This window comes from Dasypus novemcinctus, chromosome 21, assembly GCF_030445035.2.
Source record: "Dasypus novemcinctus isolate mDasNov1 chromosome 21, mDasNov1.1.hap2, whole genome shotgun sequence".
Classification (NCBI taxonomy): Eukaryota; Metazoa; Chordata; class Mammalia; order Cingulata; family Dasypodidae; genus Dasypus; species Dasypus novemcinctus.
Genome location: NC_080693.1, coordinates 46,267,675 through 46,283,410, shown reverse-complemented (window position 1 = coordinate 46,283,410; position 15,736 = coordinate 46,267,675). Strand labels below are relative to the sequence as shown.

At 42.3% G+C, this 15,736-nt stretch overlaps 1 protein-coding gene across 1 annotated transcript; it reads left to right on the top strand.

Annotated features, from left to right (window-relative positions):
- The first annotated feature begins 289 nt into the window (after window positions 1-289).
- SMG8 (SMG8 nonsense mediated mRNA decay factor) lies at window positions 290-4,823 on the top strand. Its single transcript, XM_004468211.4, has 4 exons — window positions 290-2,090; window positions 2,671-2,816; window positions 3,068-3,940; window positions 4,307-4,823. Exons 1-4 carry the CDS (start codon window positions 338-340, stop codon window positions 4,502-4,504), a joined length of 2,970 nt encoding a protein of 989 aa, XP_004468268.1. The 5' UTR covers window positions 290-337; the 3' UTR covers window positions 4,505-4,823.
- The last annotated feature ends 10,913 nt before the right edge of the window (window positions 4,824-15,736 follow it).

Sequence of the window (15,736 nt, the reverse complement as noted above, 5' to 3'; positions counted from 1 at the left end):
AACATTTCCCATTTTAACCACTTTGAAATATACAATTCAGTCGTGTTAAATAGATTCACAATGTTCCACTATCACTACCATACATTACCAAAATTTTCCATTACCCCAGAAACTGCCCATGATTTTGATATCCGAACTCCTACGGTCCCAAATGGAGGAAAGTCTTAAACCAGTTGTGGTGCTGAACGAGGGAAAATCTCGGCGTAAACCCAGAAAAGGAGGAGCGGGAGACGGAACCAAAGTGAGAGGAAAGCTGTTACTAAAGAAGAGGAGGAAGGACGAAAGCCGGTTGGGTTTGCAGTGCGGACCGGAAGGACTTTAGGGAGGGCTTTGCACAATGGTGGGTCCTGTCGGCTTACGAGAGCTTCTGATGGGAGCCTCAGCCTGGACAGGCTCTGAAAGTCCGGGAGGTTCCCCTACAGAGAGCGGAGGGAGCACGGCTGGCGGACCTGAGCCTCCGTGGCGGGAGGATGAGATCTGTGTGGTGGGAATCTTCGGAAAGACAGCTCTGCGCCTGAATTCTGAGAAGTTCTCGCTTGTGAACACGGTGTGCGACCGACAGGTCTTTCCCCTCTTTCGCCAACAAGATCGTGGGGACCCAGGGCCTGGGATCAAGACCGAGGCTGGCACCGTCGGGGAGGCAGGTGGAGCCGGAGACCCTGGGGCCGGGGAACCAGTTCGGGAAGGAGTAGCAGCCGCGGAAGGGAACCAAACGGAGCCAGGCTCCCAGGACTACAGCCTTCTGCAGGCCTATTACAATCAGGAAAGCAAAGTTCTGTATCTTCTTCTTACTTCCATTTGTGATAACTCACAGCTTCTCCGAGCTTGCCGGGCCCTTCAGAGTGGGGAAGCTGGAGGTGGCCTCTCTTTACCTCATGCAGAAGCGCACGAGTTTTGGAAGCATCAGGAGAAGCTGCAGTGCCTCAGTCTCCTTTACCTTTTCTCCGTTTGTCACATCCTGCTTCTGGTCCATCCCACTTGTTCCTTTGACATTACCTATGATCGGGTATTCAGAGCCCTGGATGGGTTGAGACAGAAGGTATTGCCCCTCCTAAAATCAGCCATTAAGGATTGTCCAATTGGCAAAGATTGGAAGTTAAACTGCCGACCCTGCCCACCCAGACTCCTTTTCCTCTTTCAACTCAATGGAGCCCTGAAGGTGGAACCCCCTCGGAACCAAGACCCAGCTCACCCAGACAAGCCCAAAAAGCATTCTCCCAAAAGGAGACTGCAGCATGCCCTGGAGGACCAGATCTATAGAATCTTCCGGAAGAGCCGAGTCTTGACTAATCAGAGCATCAACTGCCTCTTTACTGTACCTGCCAACCAAGCTTTTGTGTACATAGTACCTGGAAGCCAAGAGGAAGACCCAGTAGGCATGTTACTGGACCAACTTAGGAGTCATTGCACTGTGAAGGACCCAGAATCTTTGCTGGTGCCTGCTCCCCTTTCTGGGCCCAGGCGATACCAGGTGATGAGGCAGCACAGCCGACAACAACTTTCCTTCCACATTGACAGCAGCAGTTCCAGTTCTTCAGGCCAGCTAGTGGATTTCACTCTTCGAGAATTCCTATGGCAGCATGTGGAACTAGTTCTGAGCAAGAAAGGTTTTGATGACAGTGTGGGCAGGAACCCACAGCCTTCCCATTTTGAACTTCCCACGTATCAGAAGTGGATCTCAGCAGCTTCAAAACTGTATGAAGTGGCTATTGATGGAAAAGAGGAGGACGTTGGATCTCCCACTGGAGAACTAACATCTAAGATTTTAAGCAGTATTAAAGTCTTAGAAGGGTTTTTGGATATTGACACAAAATTCTCAGAAAACCGGTGCCAAAAAGCTTTACCCATGGCCCATAGTGCCTACCAGTCAAATTTGCCCCATAATTACACAATGACTGTCCATAAAAATCAGCTTGCACAGGCTCTTCGAGTGTACAGTCAGCATGCTAGGGGTCCAGCATTTCATAAATATGCCATGCAGTTACATGAGGACTGTTACAAATTTTGGAGCAATGGCCATCAGCTCTGTGAGGAAAGGAGTTTAACTGATCAACACTGTGTACATAAATTTCACTCATTACCTAAACCAGGTAATGAAATTTTTCTCAGTATTTTGAAATCAAAACTTTGAGCTTATTCTTATTCTTGGTTTAAGATAATTTGTTCACTATGTGTTGATATTTTAAAGGGAGAATCCTATAAAAATTTAGGGAATCAGATGTAAGTTTTTGCTTAGTCCATAAAAGGAAAGTATGAGCAGTAACTACTAATTATTTTCTTGTATTTAGAGAATGAACGCTACTGATTAAAGTAAATGAAAACTATTAGTGCAAAGTTTCAAAATTTCATATTAACACTTTTTATCCTAAAGGATTTTTTGAACTAAAATGAACATAATGTGGTGTAAGGTCAAAATGATGACAATAGCAGGATGAAAAATTCACTTAGAAACCCTGAAACTTTAAGTTAAAAAGATTAATTCTTTTTATATACTTTGACTTGCTTCCTCTGTTGTATGTTTTTAGTTAAGGTTTTTGTGAGTTTTTTTTTTTTTTTCCTTCCAGTCTCCAAATATGTGGAGCTATTTTGGGGTTAGATGCAATAGAATACAAATTAAATTTGATTTTGCATTGTAGTTGTGAAATTAATAGTGACTATTATATTTTCTAGGAGAAAAACCAGAAGCTGATAGAAATCCTCCTGTGCTATATCACAATAGCAGAGCTCGATCCACTGGTGCCTGTAACTGTGGAAGGAAACAAGCACCTCGAGATGATCCCTTTGATATTAAGGCAGCTAACTATGACTTTTATCAGGTAAGCTCTAAATTTTTCTTCCTCCTCTTCTCTTTCTCTTTTTTTTTTTTTTTTTTTGCTAAATACCATCTGAGTAAAAATACATATTTTCAGAAGCAAAATACCTAGAAAAGCAAATGTCATTGCTGTATGATGTGTAAATGGGGTAAAGTACTTTACATGTACATGTACACATTGCTTGTTGATCTTACTTTTAGAGTGAAGAATGTGTTACTTTAAATGGAAAGTTGTGTTTTTTTTCCCCTCCCTAGCTTCTGGAAGAAAAATGTTGTGGAAAATTGGATCATATCAATTTCCCAGTATTTGAACCAAGTACTCCAGATCCTGCTCCTGCCAAAAACGAAGCCTCTCCTGCCCCTCCAGATACAGATGCTGATAAACTTAAAGAAAAAGAACCTCAAACTCAAGGGGAGAGCACAAGCCTGAGTTTAGCACTGAGTTTAGGCCAATCCACTGATAGTTTAGGTACCTATCCAGCTGACCCACAAGCAGGAGGAGATAATCCAGAAGTTCATGGTCAAGGAGAGGTAAAAACAGAGAAGAGACCAAACTTGATTGATAGACAGGCATCCACAGTTGAGTATCTCCCCGGGATGCTACATTCAAATTGTCCCAAAGGCCTCCTACCCAAATTCTCTAGTTGGTCTTTGGTTAAACTAGGCCCTGCTAAGTCATATAACTTTCATACAGGTTTGGACCAACAGGGTTTTATTCCAGGAACAAACTATCTTATGCCTTGGGACATTGTCATCAGGACCAGAGCTGAAGATGAAGGAGACTTAGACACAAATTCTTGGCCTGCTCCGAATAAGGCTATTCCTGGAAAGAGAAGTGCAGTTGTAATGGGAAGAGGAAGACGGAGAGATGACATAGCTCGAGCTTTTGTGGGTTTTGAATATGAAGACTCTCGAGGTCGGAGATTCATGTGCTCAGGACCTGACAAAGTAATGAAAGTAATGGGAAGTGGGCCAAAGGAATCAGCTTTAAAAGCCCTCAACAGTGATATGCCGTTATATATTCTGTCATCATCTCAGGGTCGAGGGCTGAAACCACATTATGCTCAGCTTATGAGGCTTTTTGTTGTGGTTCCTGATGCTCCTTTACAGATAACACTAATGCCTCAGGTAAGAAGTATGACCCTCCCCCCATAAACAAACCAAAAATGCTAATGCTTGTTTTGATTAAAAAGTACAGGATAGTACCAAAACTAATTATTTCATTAAACGAATCTAATTTTAAGTACCTTCTACATCTAATACTCTGTTCTTGAAAAATAAATTTAGTGGATGTATTGACTAGTTAATATTATTTGGTTCAGAAGCAGAGCTTAAAGTTAAAATTCTAGAAAAGCAGGATAATGTTTGAGACTAAATAATAGATTATTGGATATGATTAAAGTTAGGAATGTATTCATACCTGCTACATCTTATATAATCTTTGAGCCTTTTGTTCATTTATATAAAAATACTAATATTACGTGTGTTTTTCAGGTTCAGCCAGGTCCACCACCATGTCCAGTATTCCATCCAGAAAAACAAGAAATCACCCTCCCTCCTGATGGCCTCTGGGTTTTGAGGTTTCCTTATGCATATGTGACTGAGAGAGGACCTTGTTTCCCTCCTAAGGAAAATGTACAGTTAATGAGTTATAAGGTGCTCCGTGGGGTTCTTAAAGCAGTAACACAATAATTGTTTCCAACCCCAGTAATTCCCAAACTTGAACTATTTGTTTCTGGCATGTATGTTTTCTTTGTGTTTTTTTTTTATTGTTTTCTTTTTTGCACATATTTACCATGTTTTCCTGAACCCAAAATGTGTTTTGGTTACAAGAGTTCAGTATTTGGACAATAATTTTTCTGCTATTTCTTCATATTGGTGATATTTATTAGAATGGGGCAACAGCTTCCTAATAACGATTGCTTGTTCTAGAAAAAAGGACATAAAATTCTTACTTGATACCTCAATTTTCTCATTTCACTGTCCATAATAAAACTTGTTTCTATCAAAACTGAATATTGTATAGTTATGTTTAGCCTAAACCTTGTTTTTGCTAAAACTAATGTTTTAGCTGGGATTTTCCTTAAGATGCTGTTCCTAAAATTGTCCTCAAGCAGGATGAGCCATTGGTTATATGATAACTATATGAAGACTGATTTGACTAAATTGTGCAAAAGCACAATTGTTTCACAGTTCCGGTACCTGGGTCAGATTATTTTGTTCTCACCATTTCATTCTTAGACTGAGGTAAGACCAGATTTTAAATGAAAGTTACCTGTACTAAAAATTTTAATCCAAAATATTAATGCATGCTCTATTCTTTAAAATGCCTATACTTTGAAACAATTTGCTAAGTGATACGGATCTTTTCAATCAATAATAACTTTCATCAGCATCAAGATGGTGACATATATATATCACCTATTAGGTAAATGTACAGATGACGTTAACATACCAAAACTCTAGGGTAAGTAATTATATTTTCCTAAACCCCTTGATTTAAAGATGCTGGCCCTAAAGAATTAGAGATTTTTCATCTCTATATATATGAAATATAGTTGTTGTTGTTTTTTTGTTGTTTTTTTTAAAGATTTATTTATTTATTTAATTCCACCCCCTCCCCTGGTTGTCTGTTCTCTGTGTCTATTTGCTGCGTCTTGTTTCTTTGTCCGCTTCTGTTGTCAGCAGCACGGGAAGTGTGGGCGGCGCCATTCCTGGGCAGGCTGCACTTTCTTTCGCGCTGGGCGGCTCTCCTTACGGGGCGCACTCCTTGCGCGTGGGGCTCCCCTACACAGGGGACACCCCTGCATGGCACGGCACTCCCTGCGCACATCAGCACTGTGCATGGGCCAGCTCCACATGGGTCAAGGAGGCCCGGGGTTTGAACCGCGGACCTCCCATGTGGTAGACGGACGCCCTAACCACTGGGCCAAGTCTGTTTCCCTGTTGTTGTTTTTTAAACATATCTTGCTACCAGCTTAAAGCAGTTATTGGTTTTCAATTTTAAATTACACAGGGAGAAACATGTAACTGAAAACCAAAATTTTGAACTGTAACTTAATTAGGTATATTTATACTGTGCTACTATAGTTTGATTAACAAAGGAGAATGTAAACAAGCATGAATTAGTCTCCATTCTTCTTAGCTCCCATCCTTCCTTTTCATTGTTTTCATCAATTTTTTAAAAAAGATTTATTTATTTTTATTTATTACTCTCCCCTTCCCCCCCCCAGTTGTCTGCTCTCTGTGTCCATTCGCTGTATGTTCTTCTGTGACCGCTTCTATCCTCATTAGCAGCACCAGGAATCTGTGTTTCTTTTTGTTGCATCATCTTTTATCAGCTCTCTGTGTGTGCGGCACCATTCTTGGGCAGGCTGCACTTTTTTTCGTGCTGGGAGACTCTCCTGAAGGGGCACACTCCTTGCGCGTGGGACTCCCCTACGTGGGGGACACCCCTGCATGGCATGGCACTCCTTGCTTGCATCAGCACTGTACATGGGCCAGCTCCACACGGGTCAAGGAGGCCCGGGGTTTGAACCGCGGACCTCCCATGTGGTAGGTGGGCGCCCTATCCATTGGCCAAGTCTGCATCCCCTTGATCAATTTTATTTTATTTTTTTTGTTGTTGCATCATCTTGTTGTGTCAGCTCTCCGTGTGTGCGGCGCCCTTCCTGGGCAGGCTGCACTTTCTCTCGCGCTGGGCAGCTCTCCTTACAGGGCGCACTCCTTGCGCATGGGTCTCCCCTACGCGGGGGACACCCCTGCGTGACACGGCACTCCTTGCACCACGGACCTCCCACATGGTAGATGGATGCCCTATCCACTGGGCCAAGTCCACTTCCCTCCTTAATCAGTTTTAAAAATCACACTTGCTCTTGTACTTAGAACATGGTTTTGGTGATTATAATAAATAGCCTACTGCATTTGGGAAATACAGCTAGATTCTTCTTTAGGACACATACTAATAGTTTTTTGTTGTTGTTATTTTTTTGTTTTAATATCCCTCTCTAAGTCTTGACTAACAGGTCATATAAACCTGTAGGCCAAAGGAATTGTAAGAGTGGTTTGTAAGAACGATAGGCTTCTAAAGAGCAAACCTGTATCGTTCTTGTTTCTTTTTGGTGTGATTATTCTATATAACTTTATATTCTTGCTTGAATTAATAAATTATTTTCCCTGATTATTTTTGGTTATAGAAACCACCATAATTTAGATTTGTAAAGTTTTTTTTTTAAAGATTTATTTATTTATTTCTCTCCCCTTCCCCCCACACCCCGGTTGTCTGTTCTCTGTGGCTACCCACTGCATCTTCTTTGTCCGTTTCTGTTGTTGTCAGCGGCTCAGGAATCTGTCTCTTTTTGTTGCGTCATCTTGTTGCGTCAGCTCTCCATGTGTGTGGCGCCATTCCTGGGCAGGCTGCACTTTCTTTTGTCCTGGGCGGCTCTCCTTACGGGGTGCACCCCTTGTGCATGGGGCTCCCCTACGCAGGGGACACCCCAGCGTGACACAGCACTCCTTGCGCGTGTAAGCACTGCGCATGGGCCAGCTGCACATGGGTCAAGGAGGCCCGGGGTTTGAACGGCGGACCTCCCATGTGGTAGACGGACACCCTAACCACTGGGCCAAGTCTGCTTCCCTGTAGAGTTTTTAATACCAAATTTTTATGCTATTTGTATTTATAACCCACTTAGAAGCAGTTGAAGTACTTCTTCATGTTTATTTTTATCCATATATAAATTTATGGGGTGCTGCATTAGGGAAAGGTAGATTATACAATTTGTATTGCTTATGGCCTTTCTCTAGTCATATATTTCTTCTGTAGCAGCACTTGCATTGTTGCTTGCTAAGCAGATGTTTCAAATTGATTCATTTTTAAGAATCACTAGGGGAAGCGGATGTGGCTCAAGCAATTGAGCTCCTGCCTACCACATGGGAGGTCCTGGGTTTGGTTCCCAGTTCCTCCTGGAGAAGACGAGCAAGACAGTGAGCTTGTGCAGTGAGCTGACACATGATGTTGCAACAAGGAGACACAAAGAGGAAACACAGTGAGAGCCACAACAAAGCAGGGAGCGGAGGTGACTCAACTGACTGAGCGCCTCTCTCCCACATAGGAGGTACCTGGTTCGGTTCTAGGTGCCTCCTAAAGAGAAGACAAGCACACAGTGAATGGATACAGAGAGCAGACAGCAAATGCAAGCAATGAGGGGGAGGAATAAATATATAAACAGAATCTTAAAAAAGAATCACTGGACAAGCGACCCAATTAAAAAATGGACAAAAGACTTTAATATATCTTTGTCCAAAGAAGAAATACAAATGGCAAGAAAACATGTGAAGAGATGCTCAATATCACTAGTGATTAGGGGAATGCAAATCAAAACTACAATGAGATATTTCAGACGGAGTACTGGAAGTGTTGGAGAGGATGTAGAGAGGAACACTTATTCACTGTTGGTGGGAATGCAGAATGTTATAGCCACTTTGGAGGACTGTTTGGCAGTTCCTAAGGAAGTTGAATATAGATTTGTCCTGTGACCCTACATGTGGCAGTTTGATATGGTTTGTGAATTCCAAAAATAGTTACTGGATTATGTTTGTAAACTGGTCTGTCAGAGGTATCACTTTTTTTTTTTTTTCATTTTAAACTTTTTATTTTGCATTAATTTCAAAAGTTAAAAAATAACAGGTGGGAAGCGGGCTTTGTAATGGATAGGTCATCCATCTACCACATGGGAGGTCCGTGGTTCAAACCCCGGGCTTCCTTGACCCGTGTGGAGCTGGCCCATGCGCAGTGCTGATGCGCGCAAGGAGTGCCATGCCATGCAGGGGTGTCCCCCGCGTAGGGGAGCCCCACGTGCAGGGAGTGCGCCCAGAAAGGAGAGCCGCCCAGCGCGAAAAAAAGTGCAGCCTGCACAGGAATGGTGCCACACACACGGAAAGCTGACGCAACAAAAAGAGACAGATTCCCATGCCGCGGACAAAAGAACACGCAGCGAATGAACACAGAGAACAGACAACTGGGGAAGGGGAGAGAAATAAATAAAAATAAATCTTTAAAAAAAAAAAATAACAGGAATAACAGAACTCCAATATACCCCCTACCCAGATATCCAGATTTACTAACATTTAAATTTTGCCTCATTCTTCCTGCCTTGCCTTTGCCTCTTTTTTGCCTCTCAGTGCCTCTTTTTTGCCTCTCTGAGCTGCTTTTTGCCTCTTTTTTGCCTCTTCCTATTTTTGCCTCTTTCTGTCTCTTTTTTTTCCTCTCTCTGCCTCATTTTGCCTCTTCGCCTCTGCCTCTTTTTGCCTTTCTGTGCTGCTTTTTCCCTCTTTTTGCCTCTCTGTGCCTTTTTTTTAAAATGTATTGAAGTATATCCACTTGTACGTAAACATACACAAACAATAAGTGTGTAGTAATAGTTGTGAACTTACAAAACCTGCATAATTTCCTACAGGGCTCTCATATCTCACCCTACCAGCAGTACCTTGCATTGTTGTGAAACATTTTTAACTAATGGTTAAACAGTATACTCAAAATATTACTACTAAACAAAGTATCTTACATTTAGTGTATTTTTCCCCCAACCCACCCTATTATTATTATTATTTTATATCATTTATACATGAATATATATAAACAATAAGTGTGTAGTAAAAGTTGTGAACTTACAAAGTAAACATGCATAACATCATACAGGGATCCCATACAGCAACCCTCAACCAACACCTTGCACTGTTGTTAAGAGATTTGTTACAAATTATAAAAGAACATTGTCAAAATCTTAACTACTGGGAAGCTGTTGTGGCACAATCAGTTGGGCTCCCCTCTACCATATGGCAGGCCCTGGGTTTGTTTCCCAGGGCCTCTTGTGAAGGCAGGCTCACCTGCACGCTGCGGAGAGCCACTGGCCTGCAAACACTGTGGAGTGCTGCCCGGCCGGCAAGTGCCACAGAGAGCCAACTCAGGTAACTCAACAAAAAGGGAGACAAGCAAAAAAAGCAGAGGAATGCAGCAACAGACACAGAGAGCAGACAGCAAGCTAGCCGCAAGGGTGGGAGGCGAAATAAAAATAAATACACAGAAGAACGCACAGCGAATGGACACAGAGCAGACAGCACACAAAAAGCCACCAAGGGGGGAAGAATTTTTTTAAAATCTTACTACTAACTATAGTCCTTATCTTCATTTGGTGTATTTTCCCCTAACCCACCCTATTATTTTAAAAATATATTTATACGACAGAAGTTGTAAAAAAAATTCATGCACATGTGCAGAATTCTCATACATCACCCCTTTATCAATACACCACACCATGGTGGAATATTTTTTACAGATTATGAGATAATATCAACATTTATTACCAGATCCATAGCATACATTTGGCACACTTTTTCCATACTCCCCCATTATCAACACAGTACATCTTTGGCATAGATGCATGAATATTACATTATTACTGTATAACCACAGCCCATAGGTCAGTCCGGTTGTATTTTTCCCATGCTTCTTCACATTCCCACCACTCTGCAGTAGTGATGTACATCTGCTCTAGTGCACAAAGGATGCTCTTGAATCTGTCCCATCAACCACAATTCTCATCCACCTCTGGGTTTATTGTATTATTCAGTCCCTAGACTATTCTCTAGCTTTCTGTCAATTGGCATTTACATCCCTAGACTACCCTTTTCAGCCACATTCCCATTTATAAACCAACTTTTACTATAATGTGTTACTATCAACTCTGTTCTTTTTCACGCTTTTACAGTAAAATTAATTAAAACTTCTACATACATTAAACATCAGTAGTCCATCTCAGTCCTCCTCTTGTCTCCTTTAAGAATCCACCACCTACCACAAGGTCTTGAAGATAGTTTCCATATTTTCTTCTAGAAGCGTTATGGTTCTTGTTTTTATATTTAGGTTTTTTATCCATTTTGAGTAAATTTTTAAAGATGTTTCTAGCTATTCAGGATCCCTTACCCTTCCAGATAAATTTGATAAGCATGTTTTCCATTTATTTTTAAAATGCTGGTGCAATATTTATCAGGATTGCATTGAATCTGATATCAATTTGAGTAGAATGAATTTTTTCTTTTTTTTTAGAATTCATATCTTAATCATATTTAGTTTTCCAATCTGTGAGCATGGAATGTTCTTCCAAGTATTTAGGTCTTTTTTTATTTCTTTTAACAATGAGTTGTAGTTTTCTGAATACAAGTACTTTACATGGTTGGTTAGATTTATTCCTAAATATTTGGGGTTTATCTGTCATATTTAGGGAAGCAGATTTGGCCCAATGGATCCACCCACCACATGGGAGGTCCAAGGTTCAAACCCAGGGTCTTCTGACCCATATGATAAGCTGGCCCGTGGGCAGTGCTGATGTGCACAAGGAGTGCCGTGCCACACAGGGGTGTCCCCTGCATAGGGGAACCCCATGCACAAGGAGTGTGCCCTGGAAGGAGAGCTGCCCAGTGCGAAGAAAGTGCAGCCTCTTCAGGAATGGTGCCACATATACGGAGAGCTGATGCAGCAAGATGATGCAACAAAAAGAGACACAGATTCTGGGTGCCACTGACAGTAATGCAAGTGGACACAGAAGAACACACAGCAAATGGACATAGAGAGCAGAAAACTGGAGAGGGGCAGGAAGGGGAGAGATAAAATAAATAAGAATATATCTGTCATATTTTATTTTCACAACTCTTTTGACATTTTTAGTTACTGTTACAGATATAGTCATCATTTCTAGACTCTCTATCAAGCCTCTCTCTTCTGTCTATAACACTCCCTTTAGTATTTTCTGCAAAGCCGGACTTTTTTGTTATGAACTCTCTCAGTTTCTGTTTATCTGTGAATATTCTAATCTCACCCTCATTTTTGAAAGATAATCTTTCCGGATAAAAAATTCTTGGCTTGCATTCTTTCTCTTGCTGTATCTTAAATATATCATACCACTGCCTTCTTGCCTCTGTGGTTTCTGATGAGAAATCAACACTTAATCTTGTCGGGTATGCCTTACATGTTATGCATTTCTTTCCTCTTGCTGCTCTCAGAATTCTCTTTGTCTTTGGCATTTGACATTTTGATTAGTATATGTCTCAGAGTTGGTCTATTCGGATTTATTCAGACGGAAGTATGTTGTGCTTCTTAAACATGGATATATATGCCCTTCAGGAAGGTTGGGCAATCTTCTACCATTATTTCTTCAAATATTCCTTCTGCCCCTTTACCCTTCTCTTCTCCTCCTGGGGCACCCATGACACATATGTTTGCACATCTCTTGCTTTCATTTAGTACCTTGAGAACTTGTTCAATTTTTCCCATTCTTTATCTGTTCTTTTTTTTTTGTTTGCTTTCAGAGGCTATTTCCTTGAGGTCACCAATCCTTCTGCCTCCTCAAATCTGCTATTATATGATTCCAGTGTATTTTTTTTTAAGATATTTATTTATTTATTTCTCTCCCTTCCCCCCCCCCCCCCAACCTGGTTGTCTTTTCTCTGGGTCTATTTGTTGCATCTTCTTTGTCTGCTTCTGTTGTTATCAGCGGCATGGGAATCTGTGTTTCTCTTTGTTGTGTCATCTTGTTGTGTCAGCTCTCCATGTGTGCAGCGCCATTCCTGGGCAGGCTGCACTTTCTTTCCTGCTGGCTGGCTCTCCTTACGGGGTGCACTCCTTGCGCATGGGGCTCCCCTACGTGGGGACACCCCTGGGTGGCACGGCACTCCTTGTGCACATCAGCACTGTGCATGGGCCAGCTCCACACGGGTCAAGGAGGCCCAGGCTTTGAACCGTGGACCTCCCATGTGGTAGACGGATGCCCTAACCACTGGGCCAAGTCCGCCTCCCAGTGTATTTTTTTTATCCACATCCCCTTGTGGCTTGCTTGTTGTCTGCTGTGTCCATTCACTGTACACTCGTCTGTGTTTTTTTTTACTTGTCTCCCTTTTTTTTTTCGGTTGCGTCATCCTGCTGAATCAGCTCTCTGTGGCATGCAGGCGAGGCTGCCTTCACGAGGAGGCCCCGGGACAGGGACCCAGGTCCTCCCATATGGTAGATGGGAGCCCAACGATTGAGCCACAGCTGCTTCCCAATTCCAGTGTATTTTTAATTTCATTTATTGTGCCTTTCATTCCCATATGGTCTGCTTTCAAATTCTTTGTGCTCATCCAGTGTCTTAATATTCTTAATTTCTTTAGCCATCTCATTGAATTTATTAAGGAGTTTGTTTGAACATCTATGATTAGTTGTCTCAACTCCTTTATTTCATCTGGAGGCTTATCTTGTTTCTTTAACTGGGCCATATCTTCCTGTTTCTTGGTGTGAATTGTAATTTTTTGTTGGTGTTGGTATCTGGTTTACCAGATGTATTTATTCTGGATGCAGTTTCTTTCTTTAGTTTAGGGTTTTCTTGCCCTTTCTCCCTTGCTGGTTGTGTAGTAGGAGCTAAAAATGTAGTTGGTGCTGTAAGCTATGGAGGCTCAAACTGCCCTCATTGCCCCAGGGACTGATGAAGCTTCTCCCCACTTTCTTCTTTGCCAGAGCCACAGCCGTAATAATCCAAGTCATGCAGGCCTATACTGTAGTTGCCCAGAGAGACTGGTGAATGTTCACGCCCCTTTCTCCCCTGCTTGGAGTGGGGATGGAGCTGCAGGTGTGGACAGCAATCTATGCCCTGCAAGTACAAAATGACTGCAGTTGCCCCGATAGACTTCCAACTCTGTCCAGTCAAATGTACCTGCAGTTACTGGGAGAGATATATACCCACTACAGGGAATATACCCAGAAGAACTGACAGTAGTGACATGACTAGACATCTGCACACCTATGTTCATGATTGCCAAAAGTTGGAAGCAACCTAGGCATCTATCATTGGATGAATGGATAAACAAATTGTGGTCTATTCACAAGATGGAATGTTACGCAGCTGTAAGAAGTCATAAAGCATATGACAACATGAGTGAACCTGGAGGACATTATGTTGAGCAAAGCAAGTCACACAGGACAAATACTGTATGATTGCATTACTATGAGCCAAATATATTGTATAACATATTGTATGATTTTTTAAAATTTTTATGTGTTCAATAAATTTAATTGAGAAGTGGAAAAAAACAAAGAATCACTGGGTCAGAAAGAAGGACATCAGAGGACATTCTTTGGCTTATTGGTAGGTCTATTGATATGTCCATGAAAAATTATATATAATTAAACTTTACAGGAAGTAAATCATATATTATTCAAGGAGTGTTTCTATTTAAAGGACTAATGATAAATCTTTTTGTAAAGTAAGTTACATTGTTCTAATTTTTAAAAAAATTTAAAACAATTAAACAAGTTGGTTTACTTAAGATTTGATACCCAAGGGGAAAGCCAAGATGGTGGCAGAGTAAGGCACTCCTGGATTCAGCTCATGTTACAGGGCAGTTAGTAATCAGAGCTATATAAAGCATCTTTTGGGGCCCCAGGAGACCAGAAGAGTATCCTCCAACATCCTTGAAAGTACGGAAGCAGGGGATTGCCCATTTGCAGAGAGGATTCCTGAGTAGAGCTCTCCACACTGTGGAGGAGCTATTCTGTGGCTGAAATGGGAAGTTCCACTTCCCAAAAAATGGGGGAGGAAGACATGGTGTGGCACCAACTTCAGCTACTGACTAGTAAATTTGGCAGGCTGGAGTATAATCCTAGGAACAGCTAAACTTTGAGACTGTCCAGGTCAGAAGGAGGCTGGTAACCACCATTTTGACTCCGCCCTTACACCCATGAGGGGAAGCTGGGCTAATTGAAAATCACAGTGCTTGTAGGGACTGGCTTCTCTCCACCCAGCTTGGATTGAAGGTCTACCCTAAACCCAGCCCCACCTCTGGCAGGGGGAAGCTGAGGGGACCTGCACTACCTCTCTGGGAAACTGCAAGCCATGCCTAGTGGTGCAAGTTACCTCAGGAGCTATTTGTAGCTGGAGTTAGAAACTCCATCTCCCACAAACGGTGGAGGAAGAGACAGTTGTACACCAACCTCAAAATCCAGTAAAGTATTATTACTGGATTTTGTCTAGGTTCTTGACTATGCTGCAGAAATGAATTTCAAGAGCACGTCGGGTGAGTTAGGCCAGTAATTTATTAAGGTAGGGAGAGAAGAGAAATGGGAGAAAATAACAGGTCATGGGTCCAAGATAGAGAGGAAGGGGCTTAAAAGTGATAAAGTGGGCTGATTCACAGACTACAATTTCCCATTATAGATTACAAATGCCCAGGTTTTACTTGCATGTTGATCCTTGCAGAGGGAGAAGGCAGCCAGAATTGGGCTCCAAAGGGGAGAGGGTTTGTTCTGGTCTTGCACCTGCTTTTTGAACTGTTAATTACTCCTCCCCTTTGCTAATGGCATAGGAGGAGTCTCAACTGTTTACTGTTTTGATTAATTACCCCACCCATCAATCCCCTGGGAAGGTCCAATGATAAAGTCCTTGGGGAATACCTGGGGCTTCTCCTGGCTTCCAGAAGAAATCTTGTTCTGAATAGCATAATCTTGTGGGGGGTGGGATGGAGGAGGCCTTCCAGCAGCCATCTTGGGGTACTGTTGTCCATATGGACTCCTTGCCAGGTTCTTCCAGATCCATCTATTGATTCTCTATCTTACTTTAAGAGCCAACTTCATTATGATCCCAGAAACAGCTAGGGTTAGAGTCTGTCCAAGTTAGAAAGAGTCTGCCATTTGGACTCAGACACTGGCATGAAGGGAAGCCTGGTTGACTGAAAGTTCAGTTAATTTAAGGACTGACTTCTTTCCACCAAGATCAGCCTGCAGCCCAGGCCTAGGTTTCAACTGCACCTCCAGCAGAGAGAAAGCAGGCAGGACCTGCACCAGACTCTCCAGACAACTGCAAGTGCTCTCCTCTGGCACAGACTGAATAGTCGGTCACCTGG